The 20,734-nt window shown below is 38.5% G+C and overlaps 1 protein-coding gene and 1 non-coding gene across 2 annotated transcripts; one reads left to right on the top strand and one right to left on the bottom strand.

Annotated features, from left to right (window-relative positions):
* The first annotated feature begins 110 nt into the window (after window positions 1-110).
* On the top strand, window positions 111-20,048 carry LOC119724606 (uncharacterized sodium-dependent transporter HI_0736-like). Its single transcript, XM_038195722.1, has 12 exons — window positions 111-315; window positions 3,229-3,364; window positions 6,248-6,431; window positions 9,248-9,362; window positions 9,958-10,159; window positions 11,072-11,234; window positions 13,442-13,570; window positions 13,964-14,100; window positions 16,098-16,189; window positions 17,353-17,504; window positions 18,377-18,494; window positions 19,356-20,048. Exons 1-12 carry the CDS (start codon window positions 265-267, stop codon window positions 19,527-19,529), a joined length of 1,653 nt encoding a protein of 550 aa, XP_038051650.1. The 5' UTR covers window positions 111-264; the 3' UTR covers window positions 19,530-20,048.
* Window positions 15,916-15,988, bottom strand: Trnas-gga. Its single transcript has one exon. It is a non-coding gene; the product is annotated as a tRNA-Ser (tRNA).
* Window positions 20,049-20,734: the final 686 nt, after the last annotated feature.

Raw genomic sequence — 20,734 nt, forward strand, 5'->3', positions numbered from 1 at the left:
TTGAATAACTGCACATGAAGGTGGCGCTCGTCAGATGGCACGTGCGCGTGGCGCGCCTTTATTGATATTTTGTTGGGTTTTTTTTAGCACCGCGGCTGTGGGTGTGACGTTGCGCTTGAGTAAACTTTGCTTTAGTTGGCATGTGACAGCAGGATTTCGATCTCATCAGCTATCAGTTGACGCTTTATATGGACGATGAACGGTGTATGTAGCTGGTTGTAATGACGGATTATTGGCTTTAATGCCCGCAAGTTGCACGACACCATGGCGGCGATTTACGATGGAGATACGGCCAAGCTTGTCGAACGTGAAAAGGTACGTGTGGTTTGGAGATGTCTACACTTCTGTCAACATGGTCAATGATGGTCATGGTCAAGTACATGTATGTAGTTAGCCCCATGTGGCCTATTTACTGGACTGCCTCCGTAAACATAGGCCACACATCCACATCATGTACAAAAAACGTGTCGACTTTGCCAAATTTGGATTTTCACATTTAGGCTTACTTTGTAGATTTTTTTTGCTTTAGTAGCATTCTCACCCTCTATTTTTATAGGCTAATCAGAAAGTGCTGCCTTTTTCAGATGTTTAATATTTTGTGAAATTTCATGTTGAAATTTTGATACGCAAACGTGTGCAAATGAAATTTCACGAAAAATGGACATCTGAAAAAGGCAGCACTTTCTGATTAGCCTATATAGAGGGTGAGAATGTTTCTAAAGTAAAAAAAACGTAAACAGTAAGCCTAAATGTGAAAATCAAAATTTGGCAAAGTCGACACGTTTTTTGTACATGTGGATGTGAGGCCTATGTTTACGGAGGCACTCCAGTAAATAGGCCACATTTATGGGGCTAGTATGTAGTCTGTTGTCGTGTTGACCACGTTGACATGCATAAGCTTCAGTAAATTCTGCACAGTGCAACAAATGCACAAAGATTTTACACTGAGTGAGAAGAAAATCCTATAAACTCAACCCAAAAAGAAAGTCCCCCTTCCATTTTCAAAACTTTTTTGTCTAACTAAAAAAAATACTGTCATTACTGAGCTAAGTCCATGGAGTCTGAGCGCCTCTTGCTCATGATCAGTGCAGAAATTCCTTAGCAATCCTGCCATACTCTTCATTTGGCCCAAAACAGTGATAATGTGTACAAATTTATGCAATTCATGACAAATGATACAAAAAAGGCACACGAACGGGCGCTGCCACAAAAAGGGCACTTGTTGTACTTGTTCAGCATGTTCAGAAAAAAAGGTACTTCTGTTCTACTACTTCTTAATAAAAAAAAAGGGGGCACGTTAAAAAATATTGAGGGGGGGGGGGGGGCACCGGAGGAAAAATGGCATTTCAATGGAAACGGGCAGTCTTTAGAAAATATCAGGGGGGGGGGGGGAAATGAATTCTTTCATAGTTTTTATGGTGATTTGCCTGAAGGCGTTTGTTGAAACTTCTAACTTCCAGAGTTGTTAAAATCAGTGTCTCTGTATGGAGTGTAAAACAAACTTGCCCTAGCTGTTTCATAGAACAAGGGCTGTTTGTAGCAGTCCTAAATGATGCGTAGCTGGTGGAATATTTGTACTGTGGAGGATTTTATTGCTACAGTGTTTTTGTGTTTTTGTTGTTAACCTTAGAACGCAGCTTGTTTGCTTTTCGACCTCTTGAACATTGGTCAATCCAGCCAGATAAGAAGAGTGCTGCAGTCAAAACCATTAAGTTGAATACTGAATTCACTAAATATAGTCAGGTGGAATTCACGTGACCCAACAATTGTTTTTTTATTGACGAAGCATTTTGTTCACTATTTTGTAATTCAAAGATACGCTATCTATAGAATTGTTGCATTTTGAATGAAAAGAGTATGCAGTACTGAAATCAGAAAAGAATCACTTTTTCATTCAACTTTTTCTGCGATAGCCTTGAATTTTTTTTGTTTTTCGCGACCCCAGCTGTTATGACCTTTTAGCCTGGAGCCTTGCGCATCTTTTGTTACCAAAAACATAAAAATCGGACCACGGGTTGCTGCGCAGCGAAAACAATTTTCGGAAAACTCGACTTTCCCATATATGTCGTGTACACAGAGCACAATTACCATTCGTACATATGAGTAATTAATTAGCCATAATTCTAAAATCCTTTGACCTATAGTCATGAAATTTCTTGGGTATGTTCATGATGATTTGCTCTATGCATACCGAGTTTCACAAATATTCGTCACTTGATGGCCGAGATCTTGGGGGGGGGGGGGCAGAATTGATGATTTAAGAAAACTTGAAACAGTGTATAGATTTGTATTTAATTGAACAGGGACAAACTTTCATCCGTTCACATTCACAATATTCATGCACATGGCAAACAACAATGAATTGTATGGAGGCCTGATCCATGCCATTTTATTGCTAATTGTTCAAGTTCACGTTAATAAACCAACTTTATAGGGCTTAATAATTTTGTTCATTGCAAGCACACGCATACTAAAATTTGTATCCTTGTGGAAACATTTCTTGGTTCTCGTGTAGTTAAGTTTTGGATTTTGAAAGTGTGGTTTCAAAATGCTCTTATTTTAACCAGAATTAATTTCCTTGGCTGAAAGTCAGACTTAATATCCCTTTTCTGAAACTCTTCCATTTGCGACAGACCAACCCACCTTGGAAATTCCTAGTTTTGGAGTAAAATCCATCTATTTCCTGAAAACCTTGTGGAGATGTATTCATTGCCCTGTGGAGACATATACAATACATGTATTTTGTTCCCTATTGTGTGCATGTCTCCAGAGGGCACGGTGTGTCAGATCATTTGTGTACACATTTTCTACGGTGCTGTGTTATTGTGTAAACGCATTTGACAGGTTTTGAAAAGGACAATAGTCGGCAAATTTGAAACTACATGTACATGTAAATCTGCAAAATCTGCAACAGCTTTTGCCAAATATTGCACATTTAAACCCTTGTTAATAAAAACAGGTATCATGAGGGTTTTTGGAAATGTCTTAAATTTGATAGTAGTGACTATTACAGTTGTATTTGATAATTGCATGATATTTGTAAAAACTTTGTGATCGTTCAGTTGTTTTTGCAGTGATTGTCTGAATTATATTTATTGCCAAAAATAAAAATACAAAGAAAAAAAAACTGCCAAAGGTCTAGTTTGGTATGTGGAAAGTTGTTGTGCGATGAATTGCGTATTGGGTTATTGAATGTAATCAGTGATATTTTATTTGTACATCTTGCAGGTCCCTGTCAAGAACGGCCAAGAAGGAACATTCAGGACCAAGATTGGCATCGCCCTGACCTGCATAGGATGTATGGTGGGTACCGGCAACATATGGCGGTTCCCCCGCATCCTAGCTAACAACGGCGGCAACAGCGGTAATGCCCTGAATTAGATGGTATACAAATAATGAACGTTTATGACTGCAATGGTGAGAATTGCAGGTGGCATGGGTGGCTTGTGCGTAAAGCACTCGCCTCTCGCCAAGGTGACCACGGTTCGAATCCTGGCCGCGGATCGCATATGAGTAGAGTAGTGCATTGGTTCTCTCCTGTGCCATGAGGGTTTTTCTCCGGGCCCTCCGGTTTTCCTCCCTCCGGAAAAATCAAACACTTTCGATCTCAGGCTGTGCTCCGTGGTCATATATGGGTCGATGTGGCCGGCAGCCATAGGCGCCTTTACGTGCCAGCGGCCCGACCACGTTGAAGCCGCATCCTTTGCAATTCAGCATACCAGCTGCGAGTAAGGATGATTAGCCTCCCAAATTATTATTATTATTATAATAATATTTTCAGGAATTGAAAGATTGAATGTTCCATTCAATGAGGCGAAGCCGAGTTGAATGGAACATTCCATCTTTCAATGAATGAAAATATTCCATCTTTCAATGAATGAAAATATTCTCACCTTTGCACCAATGCAAAACATTCATTATTTCTTTTATATAACATCAAAGTAGATCATTAGATTGAAGTATAAAACTTTAAGAACAAACAAAACTCACAATATTGTACATATCATATCCACTACTTTTTTTCAGCTTAACAAAGGTTTAAAAGTCAAATCATTGACAATAATAAAACTTGTAAGTTCTTAAACTAATGGCAAACAAAAAAAATCATGGCGACTGCATCAACTTCAAGGCAAGTTTTATACTTGATAACGCATGATATGGTCTAAATAGTGCAAAGATCATATAGTGTTGGCCCACTGCGCGTCTTAGCATGCGCGCGGCGTGCAATAGATCAAAAGAGATGGGACAAAAAGACACCATGAATGGAACCAAAAATGCACGGTTATGACGTAGGCCGTGCAATGGTTTGATTCATGAATGCCGCGTGACCTACAATCCTCCACTCGGATGACAAGGATTTACTTGGGTGTTATACAACCAATCTTTAATCAATTGACCTATTGCTGTTTGCGAGTTAGCGACGCCCCTTAGGCCAAAAAAAAAGTCTCCGGTTTCTGGTATGCGCGCGCGTCGCCGTAGCCATGCGCGTCGGCAAAATGAAAAAGTTTTTTTTTCAATGAAAGATGATGTCTCAAAACCGCCAAACTCACTGGTTTGACTGGAATCCTGCTGCTGCACAATTTTAACGTGTTTTTAGAAGGGGTTATGATCGAGAATAAGCTTTATGTGGCCTCTCTGGACTCCCATATATTTGCACTAAGTTTAGTCGGACACCATTTGCAGTCATCAGCCGACATTTGAAGCAAAAAAGTCAGGTAAAAAAAAAAAAAAAGCCACGTCGCCGCACCACTTTTTTGGCAAGCTCCATACCAGAAACCGGAGACTTTTTTTTTTGGCCTTAGACAACCCTACGGATTTTTTGTACAGTAATTTTTGTTTGTCTCAGATTTTGCGCGTTCCACGTCCATTTGTATCATGTATTTGGACAATATTCCACAAGCTGCGTTGACGCGATTCTAACGCGATTTTACCGCGATAGGTCAGTTGGGTACACCGGCACCAGTATTGTGCACTCTGGGACCAGCTTTGAGATACTTGCCTTGACTTGTTCGATAATATGAGAATATTTTTCTGAACATAATTCATTCCAAATGGCCAGTATTTATCCTTCAAATGGTAATCATTACCATATTGCAAGAATGAACTGTACATGTACCCTTATCATTGTAGCATCAATCTTTTGACGTAAAGCAGTGTGCAATTTGTATCATAAGTTCAGGGTATTTTTATAATTTATTCAAATTGCCATTATATATCCTTGGATTATCTACCAGTTTTGAAAGAATAACGGGTACCCTCATATATTACTGTAGCGTGACAGTTACACGTTGGCAGCACTTGCTATAAAGCTGTGTGCTAAAGTAATTAGCATAAGTTGAGGGTATGTGAAGAGAAATACATACATGTAACGGTGTTAGTCAAAAGCACCGGTACCAACAAAATTGCCAGAATTTTCATGATTATTTTTTTTCTAATAAACCACAAAACTAAATAGAGGAGAGAAAAAATCAAACTACTACATCCATTTAATTTCAAAACCAAGAGAATTACTCTTTTTTTTTCAAATTTTTCATTTATTTGTTTGTACCAGCAACAGGATTTAAAGATTAAAACTAAATGAACCAGAAATGTAAAAGACAATCCTTAATCAGCGATTTACCTTGAAAGGTCAGCGACTGACCATATGTCTCGCTTGTTTGAAACTTTAAATTTAATCCATCTACTTTTTGTACGCAGCATTTGTTTGGATCGGTATAGTTTGTAAGGGAATACGTGCTCGGCTGGGTTTAAACTAGTCTTTTTAAGAACGGCTGTGAGAGTGCACGCTGATAATAGATGAGCCATGCCTTTTCGGTCAAATTGTCCAAACAAGTTTAAAAAAAAACATATTCAATGATTTTGTTAAACAATTTCATGTTTTTTGAAAAACCACTCTAGCTACTGGTATGTTGTGGTATGTGCCTCTTGCAAGTAGTCGCAAACAACTCCTTAAATGGAGATTGGCATGCGGGTGGCGCTTACTGCGCGATGTGGCGCTTACTGCGCGATGTGGCGCAGAACGCAGCTGTGCCAGCGTAGTGTGAATTTAGAAGTATGAAATACTGACTCATTGGTATTGTATTGCGCATGCCGAAGTGAGGACTGTGAACGTTCAACCAATAAAAGTGTAAAAGCCACTGGATTTCACAGGAGTCTAAATTTCATGTGACACTGGAAAAGTGTTTATGACCAGCCAGCCGGTGTTTAATCTAACCATTTAAGACCGGCCTTTTTTTGTCGTTTGTAGGCTGTCTACAATTCCTAATGGTATGGCTCCTATTCCTCTTCATCTGGTCCATACCCATGCTGATCATTGAGTACGCCGTGGGGCGCTACACCAAACGGTCCACGATCGTCTCCTTCCAACGGATGATTGGCGACAACAACATGTGGGGCGGGGCCTGGATCGCCATGGTGACACTGGGCATAGCGTAAGTAAAAAAATTGCTTCAAAAGTCTCTCCCTGTGCTTTTTTTTAAAAAAATGTTCCCCAAAAATTTCAAATAATTTTTCTAGAATGCAAACAGTTATTCACTTTTGAATGAGACATCGAATGAAAACAACTTGGCCCGAGTTTAGTGACAAAATAATTATTTTAGAAATTTCCAATTATTTTCAGGGGAGTTTAAAACTTCAAACCATTTGTAAACTTTTGGGAATAAGTCCCTGTAGTGAAAGATTTTATTCAAGTAAACAATATTAAAAGTACATGTACGTCCAGTCTATCATTTGTAATTTGTACATTTTGTTCGTTTGAAGCAGCAAACGTGCTCAAAATCTAAAGAAGGGTGCTGAACAACTAACCTGATGAGCTTTCAGCCCAGCTTCAGCTGTATATTCCGAGAAATACAGCATTCTAGGATCTCGATTTCAAATCAAAAATTACTGAATCATGTTTTGAATTGAACCGGAGTTCAGCATCCGAGACACATTCTCACTGAGCCCATTGCAGCTACGCGATGTCGTGCACCGATCCAATGAATTACAGCAACCCCGTGCGCGTGTGTGTTGTGCCAACGCTTGCGCTTGCTTCGCCGAATAAAATAAATGAAATGCATATGTACTAACGAAAAATTACAATGGTGTTGGAAAGGCCTTCATTCGTTGATTTCTTCAAAATGACAGCTTGCCAGAAATAATAATTTCACAGGGAGTTTAGTCCCCTATCTTTCAACCAAGTACGTTTTTCAAAAATAATTACGTCAGTTACTTTTTGGATAGCTGCAAGTGATGGACTGTAGCTTTGAGAAAAGGCAGTAATATTCAGTTACATATTTTTCTCTACCCAGCTATGTACTTTCGTAAGACACTAAAAACCTAACAAATTCAAGTGCAAAGTCAATAAAAAATCTCAAATGCCTGCACATTGGATATCATCCCTAATTGTTTTTTTTTTTTTAATTTGGCATTGTGGCAAACTCATTTTCTTGTTCAATATTGTTGCTGGTTCGAAATTCAAGTACGTACACCGTAAACAGATATGCATACACATTTGTACACGTATCCATGAGCTTGTCTTACTTGGACTTCCGAACAAAAGACGTCCACATAATGTAGGTAGCAGCGACGAAGTGTGGACTTGCCCACGTCCACACAGTGTTTCCCCATTTCTGGAAAACAGGTTTAGAGGCATTTTTGGGTTAGGTTTATCTGTAGCAGAATGAAGAGAAACACTAAAGGGAATCATTGAAAAAAAATTGGGTTGTAAGAGTTTTCACAGTTTGAGAAAAATGAGTTTTTCCACTGGTGTTCCTTAACTACACGAAAAGAAAGGAAAGTCCACACTAGGTATGTGAAACAAGTCTGTGTGCACATACGTAAACATTATATAAATTGAAATGCTAACATAACTAATAAGTTTGCAACTGTTTTGTTCAAATATCATCGTTGTTTGCAAACTGGAAGATAATTTGGTTATACAAATAAATTGGCCATTTGTTTGTGCAGGTGTTGAGGATGGACCCTTAACGACTTGACCTTTGACCCAGTATTTTGCTTGGCTTTCAAGTAAATAAATTGCTGACAACAATAATGAAAATGCTTATTCCAAAAAAGTTAGGGTTTTAATGTATCCCCCACACACAAACAAATGATCCCTCCACTCCGAAGTAAATTTTGACAAAAATTTTATTCAAATTTCAGGCCTTATATGGGTCATTCTTTACATTTTCCTGTCCCTGCTTGGTACTTTGTAATTTCAATTGAAGTATCATTAAGAACTTGACTTTAAATGATTTTTTTATTTGTTGGGTAGCCAGTTTGCTATTCATAATCAGTCTTGGAGGACGGCTGCATTATTAAGGAATGCATCAGAATTATAAAATCACATAACCGGGACAGGAAAAAATGGCGGACTCCAGATTTATAAAATGAGCCATATCTGAGTTAAATCTGTAGACTGTACATAATTTAATAAAGGTGTGAATTCAGTATGGGATTAGTGTGTTTGTGTGTGCAATTTCACACTATAATGTAGTTTTAATAACATAATAAGTAATTATTTCAAATATTACTAAAATTAAGAGTGAAGGTGCACGTACCGGTATTTGCCAACAGATGTGTGTCAAATTAAAATACTCTGTGGAATTCCGACAGAATAAATATTTATCAGGAACAGCTGTTGCATTTAAAATTGCTTTCACAGCTGTCAAACAATTGATGTGGGCTCTTCAAATTCAATAACAAAATCCTCTTTTTATTTTACGACAAGGTCACTGGTTCAGTCGCATTTGTTGTAAAGAAATTGTATGCTCTGTTTCAAAAGAAGATGATTGATGCAATCTGGGCAACTCCATTGTTACATACGTTACTGAGCCTAAAACCAATTTGAAACAGCAAAGTAAAAGACTTTTATGAAATAAAGGTTCGCTCTATGAAAACACCAAGTTTTTTTACCAAAAGGTACTGTGATATCATGGAAACATCATGTTTTAGTTGTTCTAGATGTTGCATTATAAAGTTAAGGATGTAACGTGTCTGATATCAACTTCAAACACAAGACAAAAATAAAATAACAAAGTGTGCACTAAACTTTCCACATCAGTAATTAAACAAATCAATAGAATATGTAATATTTAAAGGTGGCAATCATAAACTTACATAAAATTAATATTTTTGAATCATGGGGGGAAAAAAGGTCTTGAAGATGATTTTTTGAAAGAATTGCAAAATATTGTCCACATTTAATAAGTTTGTTTCCCAGTTATTTTACAATGAATATTTCCACTTTGGTTTTATTTCTTGACAGTGCGTACTACTCCGTAATTGTGGGCTGGTGTCTCTACTATCTCTTCCATTTCATGGTCAACGAACTCCCGACGACATCTGTCGAAAGCAACCTCATATTTTATAATTTTGTCGAGGTATTTTAATTATTAAGAAAATGATCAAAAATGTTATTACAATTTATGGACGAAGTATGCTCGAAGTATTTGTGTGACTATTTTTTTATTCTGAGTGCGCATAAATCTTCGAAAATGCTGGAAAAAGCAAGAAAAACAAAAAACGTTCAAGTAGTCTGGTTCCCTGACTCCACTAAAGATAAAATGGATCAATTTCCAGATGCCGGGAAATTGTAAGGTAAGGGAACAAGTCTAGCTGGCCTGCACCCATTCATGAATATATAACCAATAGCAAACAAAATTTGAACTGAATAAAAAATGGTAAATTTTGAGCAGTAGTTGCACAATAGTTGGGTTTTTCCAACGGTGGTCAGCCGACCACCGCTGGAAACAGATACAAAAATGCCATTTTCTTGAAAATGACTTCACACCAGGTGCCATCATTTTACAGGATGCTTTAGACTGTCATTTTCCAACATCCTAGTAAGGTATTTCGTAAAAACTTGGTAGTTTTATTTTTCGATGTTTGCAAATGTTGTATATATTCCCTTTAAGAGATACTTTTTCCAATTGGAATCCACAGCATAATAGTTTGTACTTTTTTTTTTTTTTGCAGGATTCTTGGTGGCCCGTGCTCTGCCATTTTGTCGCCATCCTCTTCGGCGCCGTCTCGGTGGCCTGGGGCGTCAAGAGCATCGAGTTGGCCAACTGCATCATTGTGCCCATCTTCCTCCTACTCCTACTCTTCACGTTCATCTGGACCATGACGCTGGAGTACGCCGGACGGGGGCTGCAGTTCATGTTCTCGCCCGATTGGGGTCGGTGGGCCTCTGTTGGTTCCTGGAGGGTTAACCTAAAAAGGCTGGGGGGGGGGGAGGGACCAGAATTTAATGTTTGATGGCCTAAACTGCAAAGGGCATTGTTGAGCCTTGAACAATTAAGCAGGAAAAGTGACTACAAAAGTGGCCAACAGTAGTATATACAAAAAAATTGGTGTATACAAATTTGATAATATGGATTAAGTATGGAGTATTCCAGCAACAAAAAATTACGTACTACAGTGGAACGCCGCTATAATGAACGTCATGGGATCCACAGAAAGTGTTCGTAGTAACGATCGTTCGGTATAGCGATTTTAAACCGCCGGTATACCCTCTTTAGACCAATAGTGAAGTCACTGAACTGGCATTTTCACATCCCACCGCCGCACGAGAAGTTGTCACAAAACTTTAGCAAAGAGTGGTTTTCCCTTTCACTCCTTTGGGAAATAATAGTCATCTATCGCTCTTCGACATTCAAACACGATGTAACCATGGGTAGTTTGATGTTTGGGAATTAAAAGTGGCCCAAACAGTGTTTAATACATGTAACAACCGGTGTTTTTTTTATCTGTTGACTTTTTTCAACAACGATGTTTGGTACGTTTTGTACATTAAAACCGGGAGCCAAGGATGATGTTCGGTATTGCGGAATGTTCGGTATAGCGGTGTTCGGTATAGCGGTGTTCCACTGTATAATATCCTCTTTGTAAAAAAAAACCACTAGATTTGTCTCGTGTAAGAAACGCTTAGAGAAAATTGTGGTAAAATAAAGATCTTGGAAACAGCCTTCAGAATAAGACCCAGAAAGTTTTAAAAAAGTTTGGAAACTTAGATAAAAGCTTTTGATAGAAGCTTGAACTAATTGAAATGAACTTTCGTCGTCTTTTCCTATTTTTCAACGTAAAACAGCTCAGTTCAAGGAACCTCGGATGTGGGTGGACGCCATTACCCAGAATGCATTTGACACCGGGGCCGGTTCGGGGCTGTTCGTATCCTACGCCGCTTTCATGACCGCGCAAAACGGGATCGTGCGCTACGCCACCCTAGTGCCTATCTGCAACAATGTTATCAGGTATGCTGTAGCATTCATGAGTAACGCACTTATAATTTTCAAACAAAAGTCAAAAGCTTGTTGATATGTTGTAACATATGTGGCAGTTGTTTGGTTTTCGTAGAGTTAACGTTCCGTTAGACATCCTGAGTTCATTATTAGTACTAAAATTGCAGTATTTGTTGCATGCTATTGTTCACATACAGTGTGAGTCAAAAAGAATGTTACGGAATTAGAAAACTAGTTCTAAAAAGATACGTTTTCATAAAATAACGTAGGGATGAAGTAAATGTTATTGACTAGTAACTCTGAAAATTTCACGTCTTTTATTATTACATACTCTGTTCCCAAGTTATGTCTATTTTGATAAAGAGATTACATAATTCAGCTGTCCACCACTGATCGTTTACCATTCTACGAACTGATGAATACCCATTAAATACAATAAAACATGGAAGTTTTCCCACCTCCACGAATGAACAAAAAGATGCAAGGAAAACAGACAAAAATAGCCATCAATATTTCAGAGTTGACTTTTTAATAGTTGACATACATGTATTAAAAACACAACATAAACGATAGGCACGCCTGGCATACTGCAAATATTGGCATATCCAAAGTGAACACAGCATTTTAATTATTCCACAGTTTATGATTGATATTTTGCATAATCTCACACTCGCCATATTGCATGGGTAAAAAGAAATTATTCAAAAGATGGGGAAAAAAATCGTTTGCTTACAATTTTGTTTTAAAGGTAATTTAGGTTAATATTTTGCAGATTTGAAGACAAATTAAACTGTTATTTTCGTTCAGCTTGTTCAAATGACGTTAAATGCATAGCAGTTCACAATTCTTACCATGAAGATGTTTTTCCTGTGGTTTCACTCACTTATTTCTTTTAGAGAGTTTTTTGGGGAAAACAATAGGTTAAAAAAAAAATGAATGTGGCCACCGTAAAAGAAAAAGAAGAGGGATACCAGATGTATTTTCTACTTGGCCCAACATGTTGGTACCAGCATGTCGTTGTGCATAGTTTATTTTTTATTACCATTTGCCCATAGCGCAAGGAACATACCCATCTCATTAAAAGCATGTTCTGGATATTTTCCATTTTTTTTCCGATCTTTTATTCTTCAATAAAACAAGTTGAATTAAACCAGATGTTAGGTTTGATCTTACATCTGAAATTGTTTAAATGACAGTTGAATTTGTCGCATGTATCAGAACACAAACTTCAAAGTTCAAAGTTTAAAGGTTAGAAAATCTTTAAAAATTCAAAAGGGACAACAACAGACATATGACCAAAGGAGGCCCTACCATGCATGGGATTATATTTTTATGAAGAGAGATATGTCAATTATTCAGGTTTTTAATTCATTCGTTTCCTTGTTAGGCCAACAGCAAAAAAATCGGTCTCTGGTCAGACCAAAGTTCCGGAATTGATGAGGCGACGCGTTTTTTTTGTGTTTTTTTGGTGGCTTTTTTTTTTTTCAAGCTTGAATTGTACAGACAAGGTGGGTACTATTTTGCTTTTTTGTGTCCTCATTATACATTGGTGTCCTCCATAATTTGCCTTGGTACCCTTTATCATTTGCCTTGGTGCAATTTCCCCATTCCTTGGTGCTCCTTGGTACAAAAATTTGAGGAGGTGCGGCAATAGAGGGCGCTGTTGTAGGTTCCGTGTTAATTTGAAGAAAAAAAAAGGTTGACGTGCATGATTAAAATCGACGCGCGCGCTGACCAGAGACTGAGTATTTCTTTCTTTTGACCTTATAATTGTAATGTGTGACAAGTTGTCAAGAATTCCAAAAATTTTGTTTTAGAATTGTAATCGAGTCAATCACAGTTCAATCACAAGCCAATCACAGTTCAATCACAAGTCAATCACAAGTTAATCATAAGTTCAATCATAATCACAAGTTATTCACAAGTCAATCACAATCACAAGTTAATCAGAACTTCAGTCACAAGTCAATCACAATTCAAATCACAAGGCAGTCACGAATAACGGAGCTGAATATGAATGACAAAGGAATGCCTTTGTCGTGGTTAATTCTAATTGCTTGCGACTTGACTTGAGACTCCCTTCTGTTGGCTTGTGATGGACTTCTGGTGGCTAATGATGACTTGTGACAACTTACATAGAGCAGCTGTGATATCTAATGCTTACGTGGTTTGCAACAATGCACCTCAATTTAATGCCATTTTCACCTGTTTCTTTGCAGTCTTTTCTGTGGAATGCTGACCTTTTCCACGGTTTTTGCGACGGAAGTCAAGAATGGGTCATCAACGGAGGAAATCGTTGCGCTTCTGAAAGAGAACGGACCGGGAAATACAGGCCTTACTTTTGTTTGGTAAAATATAAATGAAAAAAAAAATAGAATAGAAATAACATCTTATTTTGCATTTGTTTTAAATAATGTGATGTGATCAAGCTAAATGAGTCGTTTGTCGGGAATTTTCATTTGGAGATTTTGGCCAAAATAGGGCCTCTTCGTCACATCACCTCATCACATTTCTTGGTGTTCCGACTTCCATAAATTTTGAACTAAAGATGGTATCAGCATGCGGTTTTCACAACAGTTATGCTGAGATTGTGCTCTTTTCAAATCTGTAAAAAAAAAATTGACCATGGTCAACAAACGACTCATGTAGCTTGATCGCATCACATATGAAAATAATAATGGAAAGATTGAAATTATGAAAATGTGTTGGTTCCTTCATTATTTCACTTTTGTTTCCCGCAGGATGCCGATTCTTTACAACCAAATCAACGGTGGCCGCGTCTTGACGGTGATTTTCTTTTTTTCGCTCCTGCTTGCGGGCTTCAGTTCCCTTGTGGCACAGCTGGAGTTGTTTGTCCACAACGTCAAAGATTTTGGAGGTACATGTATTCTTCTCATTTTCAAGGCACTTTATTGTGATGGGTCACAAGTCCATCACAAGTCCGGTCACAAATATATCACAATTTAAGTCTGAATTCCAGTCACAAATTAAGGGGGATAACCAGTAACAAACCATTTTCATCCACAGAAAACAATTCCAGTCCGCCTAAACGTTCAAACAAAAGCAAACCTCTGAGCCAGGGATGTACATATATTCCAGTCTATCGCAAGTCCCTTCAAGTTCATTACAAAGTCCTCCAGTCCCAATTCAACTCGCAAGCTATTCACATGAGCTTTGACAAAGGCATTCCTTTGTTATTGTTTATCCACTGTTACTTGAGACTGAACTTGTGATGTACTTGTGACTGGACTTGTGATGTACTTGTAACTGGACTTGTGATTGGACTTGTGACTGGATTTGTAACTGGATTTGTGATGGACTCGACTCCATTCCTTCTTTGAGCCCTTATAAGTCGAGGCCTTTTCACACTAGATAAATGTCAGGGTTGATGCAGGGTTGATGCAGGGTTGCAACCCTGCGTTGATTTCGCCCCGAGCTGAACTCAAGCCCTGCTCCAAACCCAGGTTGAGACTTTCAACCCGGGTTGAAACTCTCACCAGGGTTCAATACTATAACCGAGCGAAGTAAGCTGGGTTTGCACGAAACAGGTTTGAAACGATGCAGGGTTGAACACGGGGTTGAAAAATAAAAAAACTCAACCCGGGGCGGCACTGGGTTTGCCCAGAGTTCAACCTGGGTTGAGAGGCTCTAGTGTGAACAGGCAGTTTATGATATCAAATACCATCAATTTATATCCTTTTTGTTCACAGATTACGCTTATAAACATAAGGCCTTTTCACACTATCTCCGTTTCGAACCGTGTTGAAACCAACCCGGATCCAACCCGGTTCAGCCCGAGTTGTTTTCGACACGGATCGGAGAGACGCGACGTTCACACTGTCCTTTACGGGAACGGCCGCTACCCGGAGATTTTGGACAGTGTGAAAAGGCCTATACATGTAGGTAACCTGTCTACTCTGAAGGGAGAGCTAACAGTTCATTGAAGTTCAAAGACAATTCTTTAACAATCTTTCTTCTCTTCCAGTGTTTTATTTCAGCAATTGAAGGAGTAAACGTGAAGGTGGGGTCACATTTGTTATGTTGCTAATTGTGACTTCCAGTGATTTTTGTTGCATTTTATGGTGGCATGCGTGTGATATTGTTTTCACCAAAATGTTGAAATCTATTTCTGTCCAAACTTTGCTGCAACTCATACACATTGCCTCCCCAGAAATGCATTTTGCATCGGCATCTAATAATAGTTAAATGACCAAAACAAATAAAACAAACCAAAAAAAGGATTTGCAACATTTGCTGTTCAATCAAGAGAGATTTTAGCGTTGGTTGCCTAGGCAACAAGGAAAGGCCCTACATGCTGTTTCTAATTGAACTAGAATATGTGTAAAATATGAGCCATGTGCATGATATAGGTGGTTTTCGTTAAGATATTGCATATGTTGTAGTGAATAGCCGCCATTAATTTGTTGATGTGTTTAATTGCATACTGTGAAACATGTGTCGTATACTTAATTATTTGTACTAGCAGAAATTGTCAATTGCTCATGTATTGAGACTTTTTAGAATCTTTGTCTATCCGTGCTATCTCTAGACTTTTATATTTTTCTGGGACCTGTAAATTGTTTGTTCGGCAAGTTTAACTTAGTTCACATCTTATGTGTTTGGTGCCCCTTTATGTGGTATCCACAATGACCATATAAGATGGAATTATTTTTGCAAAATAGAACGAGGAAATTGACTGGAGCGGGGTTTGAACCTGCAACCTCCGGATTTCCGTTCCGGTGCTCTACCAACTGAGCTATCCCGCCCTATGTTGGCGGTACCCCAATTCGTCAATGTAATTTGTTCAAGGGCGAATTTTGACACTAATATGACAATACAAAAATGTATTGACCTTTTGATCTTTTGCTTTTTCAGTATCGAGAAAGAAGGCAACGCTAGCCGTGACCGTTTTGGTGTTTCTTCTGGGCCTGGGGTCTGCTCTTAGCCTGGACTTTCTCGTTAACCAGGTAAATTGGTGATGTAACCAGTTAAGTGACCACTAGTTGATTAAACTGTCAGTTCAACCCAGCAGGTTCATAAACGTAACCTATTATAGTTAGTAGTTTATACCATGACTGTGTGGACAAAATAAATTATACCAAACAGAGCCTGAGTTATTATTAAACTAATTAACCAGGTACTTGTTAACTTTAACTAACTTTATGATTATAACTATAACTAAAAACACTTAGTTATCAATAAAACAGATTAGTTTATTTTGTTATGTATATGAACTCTGCAATGGCAACTTTTGCACTGAACACTGTGAAAATTCCAGTGTGAGAATTTTGAACAAAAGAGCCTGCACATTTCTTCAAAACGTTCTTGAATATTAACTTTTAACAACAGACGGAACCTTACAAGTTTTTAAAAGATCCCTCATCTGCGTACATGTAGACGTAAGGCATACTATACTTTCATCTCCTACAGGTTACTATAGAATCCCATAGGATACCTATTGGCATACTATAGGATCCCTATGGGTTTTTCATCATCTCCTACAGGTTACTATGGAATCCCATAGGATACCTATTGGCATATTATAGGATCCATATGGGTTTTTCATCATCTCCTACATGTTACTATAGAATCCTATAGGATACCTATTGTCCTATGGTCCTATCTTATAAACTTATTTGGGACCACCTATAGGATCCTATAGGATGTGAGGGAAACCCTATAAGAAACCTATGGGATCTTATAGGATTTTTTTATAGGATTCCTGAAAGCCTTTTGGTAATAATTGTTGACTTGTTATAACACTTCTGCTATCTGAACAGTCACAGACAGTCAAAAAATCAATCCTCTTCCCCTGCCATGCATTTTACACAGGCTAGTCACCAACAGTCAGATCATATTTCAAGCAAGCACTGTGACTAGTCAAATTCAGTCAACAAAAAAAAAGCAGACAAGTGGTAGGCACAGCTGTCTTATCAATCACCTACAGTCAAAGCACAGCTGTATCAAGTTTAACAGGCACAGCCAGTCAATCCTAGTTTATGTAGGCTGGGAGCTCTGAACTGTTGAAAAGAGTCACTTGATTGATTTTAACTGAAAAGGACAACTTGGCACAGACTGTATGTTTGCAAAGGAGGGTTAAATTTGATTTTTTTTTTCCCCTCTGTGACAGGATTTTGTCTGGGGTTTTGCGCTTCTTCTGTCAGGGATGGCCTTGCAGTATCTGGTTATCCGCTTCGGCGCCAAACGTTTCCGCCAAGAACTGGCCAACAATTTCAGCGAGAGCGACTGGCCGCTACCTGTTATCTGGGAATGGATCGTAAAGTGAGTTTTTTTTTTACATTTGATACATTTCATTGATATTTCTTTAAAAAAATTGTGATTACGGTAAGTTTATACGTCACACAGATGCAATAGAGCATGTGAACATCTTGGGGCAGGTTCGCGCAACAACCATTAGTCAACCAATGGTTGGTTGGTGTCAAACAGTGCGCATGCGCTGTAACATTAAAGTGCGAACGACTCTAGTCGAACCATTGTCATCATATGGTGGTCACCAGTATATGTTTGGATTGTTAACATTCTTTGACCTGGAGTTGGGGGCTCTGGTCCAATGGTTACGGTGTTCGACTCGTGTGCATGGTACATGGGTTCGAATCCTGATGGGGAACATGGTGCTTGTGCTCTTGGGCAAGGCACTTTACCATTATTGCCTCGTCCTTCGGATGGGACGTAAAGCCGTAGGTCCTGTGTGTTGTGTAATGCACGTTAAAGAACCCAGTAACACTTAGCGTTAAGAGAAGGGGTTCGCCCCAGTGTTTCTTGCAGTGGCTGCAATATGCGTCACAGCACTCTTATCAATGGTTCCCTCTGCACTTAAGTAATGAAACGAGGCTATTGATAACCAGCGATGCGACCAGGCCCAGTAGGCTGGTTCCAAATAGTCGACTAGCATAGTCCAATCATCGTCAACTAGACAGAGTTCAGGCTAACTTTGTCAAACTTTGGCATTCCTTTGTTATTTTTCATCCACTGTTTCCTGTGACTGGACTTGTGACTGGACTTGTGATGGACTTGTGATGCACTTGTGATGGACTTGTGATGGACTTGTGATGGACTTGTGATGGACTCGACTACGTCCCTGCAGTTTACTCTAGACATCTCCAACAAATCCTGAAGTGTGTTTCTTTTCTCAGATTTATTGCACCGTTGGAGGCTGTAGCGCTGATTATCTGGTGGATCGTCACGACGATACAGGAGTCCAATCCCTGGTATGGTTTTTCTAACGAGAGTTTCATGATCACGATCGTACAGGTAAGAACAATAATTTAAAGAAAAACTGTAAAATTTGGAGGAAAGCATTCAATCGATAGTCAATAATTAATTTTGAAGAAATCAATTTTGAGTAATTATAATTAAACCATATTTTCTGGTTAAAATAACCGAAGAATGGGTTGGAATTGTTTGATTAATTAATTTCATTTCAAGTATAATGTCAGTTGCTTTTAAGTAAATCCAAATTTAATTGATAATTTATGAGCTCATGTCCAAGTACATGTTTATTAAAATACAACTTGAAAAATTCAGTGAAAGCAAAAATAAAAAAAAAATGAAAGGAAAAAAAAAACATAAAATGTGTACAAGAGCATGAGAAGACAGCAAACTAAAATAAAAATACAATCCAAGGCCAAAAAAAAGTCTTCCATTTCTGGAATGGAGCTTGCCCCAAAAGTGGTGCAGTGACGCGGCTTTTTTTGTTGTACTTTTTTTCCCTTCAAATGTCGGCTTATGACTGCAAATGGTGCCCGACTACATTTTGTGCAAAATGTATGGGAGCCCAGAGAGGCCACAGAAAGCTTATACTCGATCGTAACCCCATCTAAAAACACATTAAAATTGTGCAGCAGCAGGATTCCAGTCAAACCAGTGAGTTTGGCGGTTTTGAGACGTCATCTTATATTGAAAAAAAATCCTTTTAATTTTGCCGACGCGCATGGCTACGGCGACACGCGCGCAGACCGGAAACCGGAGCCTTTTTTTTTTGGCCTACAGCTAACTTGTATTTCCTACTGGGCATTCTTTTCAAATTTGGCATCTGAAAGAGAATTGGCAACAAGATAAGAATCCAAAAATTACTACTTTAACATAAGTTTCGTTTTATTCTTCATTTTACAGTGGATTGGCTTTTTCGGTCTTATACTACTCTTGAATTTGCTGTACGTGAAGTTCATCAAACGTTTCGCCCCTATACCAAACGACGACATTGCGTTACCCTTGCCAGCATCAGACGGCACAGACAAGGGATCTGAGGGAAGGTACAAGACGTTCAACGAAGAAACACCACAGTGATCATGTGATGTACTTTTAGTGGGTCCGTGCATGAACGTGCGAGGGCCCCCTTAGGGCACTAGCTTAGTGAACGAACAATCTGCTGATAACTCATTGAAATACTTTGAAATGGAAATTCAGGGAACCAGTGAAATGCTATATTTAATGTGCCATTTTGGCTGGTAACCCTTTTAGCTTTCTTTATGCAGTATTGGACAGTAATTAGGTCCAAAATGCCAGTACTCTTAAAGGTATCGCAATTTCAAAAATGGCGTTTAAATCTGATATATAACTTTAAAATAGTTTTGTGTCTTCCAAAAATTGTGTGAGAGAGGTTGGTATATATCCAAAGCAAACGATTTTATTCTGAAATGTAGGAAAATGCAATAAAGTTTTACTTAAACCAAATGCCTGAAAGAAATGCAATGTACCAGGGGCGTAGCAAGGTCATTTTTATTGGGGGGGGGGGAGTTTGTGAAAAAAGGCTAGTACATCTGTGCAGAAATATAGACGGTTTTTTTCTCTGGACTCTTGGCCTCCATAAAGTCAAATAGTGGGTGGGTGGGTGGGTGGGGCACCATCTTTCAATGGGCGCACTATTCAACCGGACAATCATGCCGACTATCAGACAATAGATGGCGCTTTTCAGGGCGGCACAACATTCGACAGTCGCAGTCAACAGCCGACAGTCGCATGAAATTACAAAAAGGTCACTTGTAAAAGGCCGCTGGTAAAAAAAAAGGCACTTGAATGGAAAAGGCCAGTCTTTACAAAATCAAGATATTGGAGGTAAATACCAACTTTCCCCACCCTGGCTACGCCTCTGCATATTATGAAGATCAATTTTAGAAATTGACCCAAAAACTTAAGCTTTGTTCAATTATTCAACTGTGTGTAATTCAAATCCAAATGTATATGGTTACTTGCCACAAAAACCGAGTGTGTTTAAAGTTGTTCTGCGTTAATTTTTTCTCATAGGGTGGAATTTTTTCCCCTTTTAATTAAAAAATCATAGGAAATCTCTAGTTATCCAAAAGAACATAGACATTGACAAAATTGGATGCCGTAAAAATACTGGTAGCCTGAGCGATGGAAGTTGTTCAGTTGGTGAACAAATTTTTTTGTTGGATTGAAACCATTCCAGTTATTTGTCTTTGTTCAACTAAATTTAATCCCCTTGTATCAAAATGAAATATTATTTTTATCCTTTTTTTTCTTTTTCTGAG

The sequence above is a fragment of the Patiria miniata genome, unplaced genomic scaffold, assembly GCF_015706575.1.
Source record: "Patiria miniata isolate m_02_andy unplaced genomic scaffold, ASM1570657v1 HiC_scaffold_18, whole genome shotgun sequence".
NCBI classification, from domain to species: domain Eukaryota; kingdom Metazoa; phylum Echinodermata; class Asteroidea; order Valvatida; family Asterinidae; genus Patiria; species Patiria miniata.

What these genes read in the sequence shown, in the direction of transcription:
- LOC119724606 (XM_038195722.1), top strand. Translation starts at nt 265, where the DNA reads ATGGCGGCGATTTACGATGGAGATACGGCCAAGCTTGTCGAACGTGAA. An exon ending in TAACAACGGCGGCAACAGCG is followed by an intron (nt 3,365 to 6,247) that starts GTAATGCCCTGA and finishes TGTCGTTTGTAG; the next exon opens with GCTGTCTACAATTCCTAATG. An exon ending in TATTTTATAATTTTGTCGAG is followed by an intron (nt 9,363 to 9,957) that starts GTATTTTAATTA and finishes TTTTTTTTGCAG; the next exon opens with GATTCTTGGTGGCCCGTGCT.